At 65.2% G+C, this 394-nt stretch overlaps 1 protein-coding gene across 1 annotated transcript in view; it reads right to left on the bottom strand.

The window, feature by feature from the left end:
- Window positions 1-222, bottom strand: part of SRCIN1 (SRC kinase signaling inhibitor 1) — a gene marked incomplete at its 5' end in the record, with an annotated part of 12,273 nt that extends 12,051 nt beyond the window's left edge. The window contains one exon of the mRNA XM_010016612.1: window positions 50-222. Within this exon, the coding sequence (XP_010014914.1) occupies window positions 50-222 (173 nt within the window). The remainder of the gene's footprint in view (window positions 1-49) is intronic.
- Window positions 223-394: the final 172 nt, after the last annotated feature.

Here is a 394-nt window from a genome sequence, read left to right as displayed (position 1 = left end):
TCCGGGGCGCCAGCCACCCCAACAAGAGCCCCCAAATACCCCCCTGCAGCTTCTTGAGCTGCTGCAGCTGGTTGCGGAGGTCGCTGGCGTTCTGCTGCAGGTCGTGGAGGTGCAGCTGCATGTGCAAGCGGGTGATGGCAGTGGGCTGCCCCGCGGGTGTGCTGGTGGCAGAGGGCGGCGGTGGTGCGGGCACCGGTGTCCCCATGCTGCTGCGGCTGGTTGCTGCAGGGACAGCAAGGAGGGGGTGCTGAGGGCAGATATCCCACCCTGGAGGAGGCTGCAGGCTCCGTTCCTCTGCTTTGCCAGGAAAGACCTTTCTTTCCCAACCCAGCAGCTTGGGGTGGTCTCCAAAATAACGCCATCCACACCACCACCACGCTGGATCCGTGGGTGC

Source organism: Nestor notabilis, unplaced genomic scaffold (genome assembly GCF_000696875.1).
Source record: "Nestor notabilis isolate BGI_N333 unplaced genomic scaffold, ASM69687v1 scaffold20730, whole genome shotgun sequence".
NCBI lineage: Eukaryota > Metazoa > Chordata > Aves > Psittaciformes > Psittacidae > Nestor > Nestor notabilis.
The sequence above is the reverse complement of the archived record's forward strand: the minus strand, read 5'-3'. Positions and strand labels throughout refer to the sequence as shown.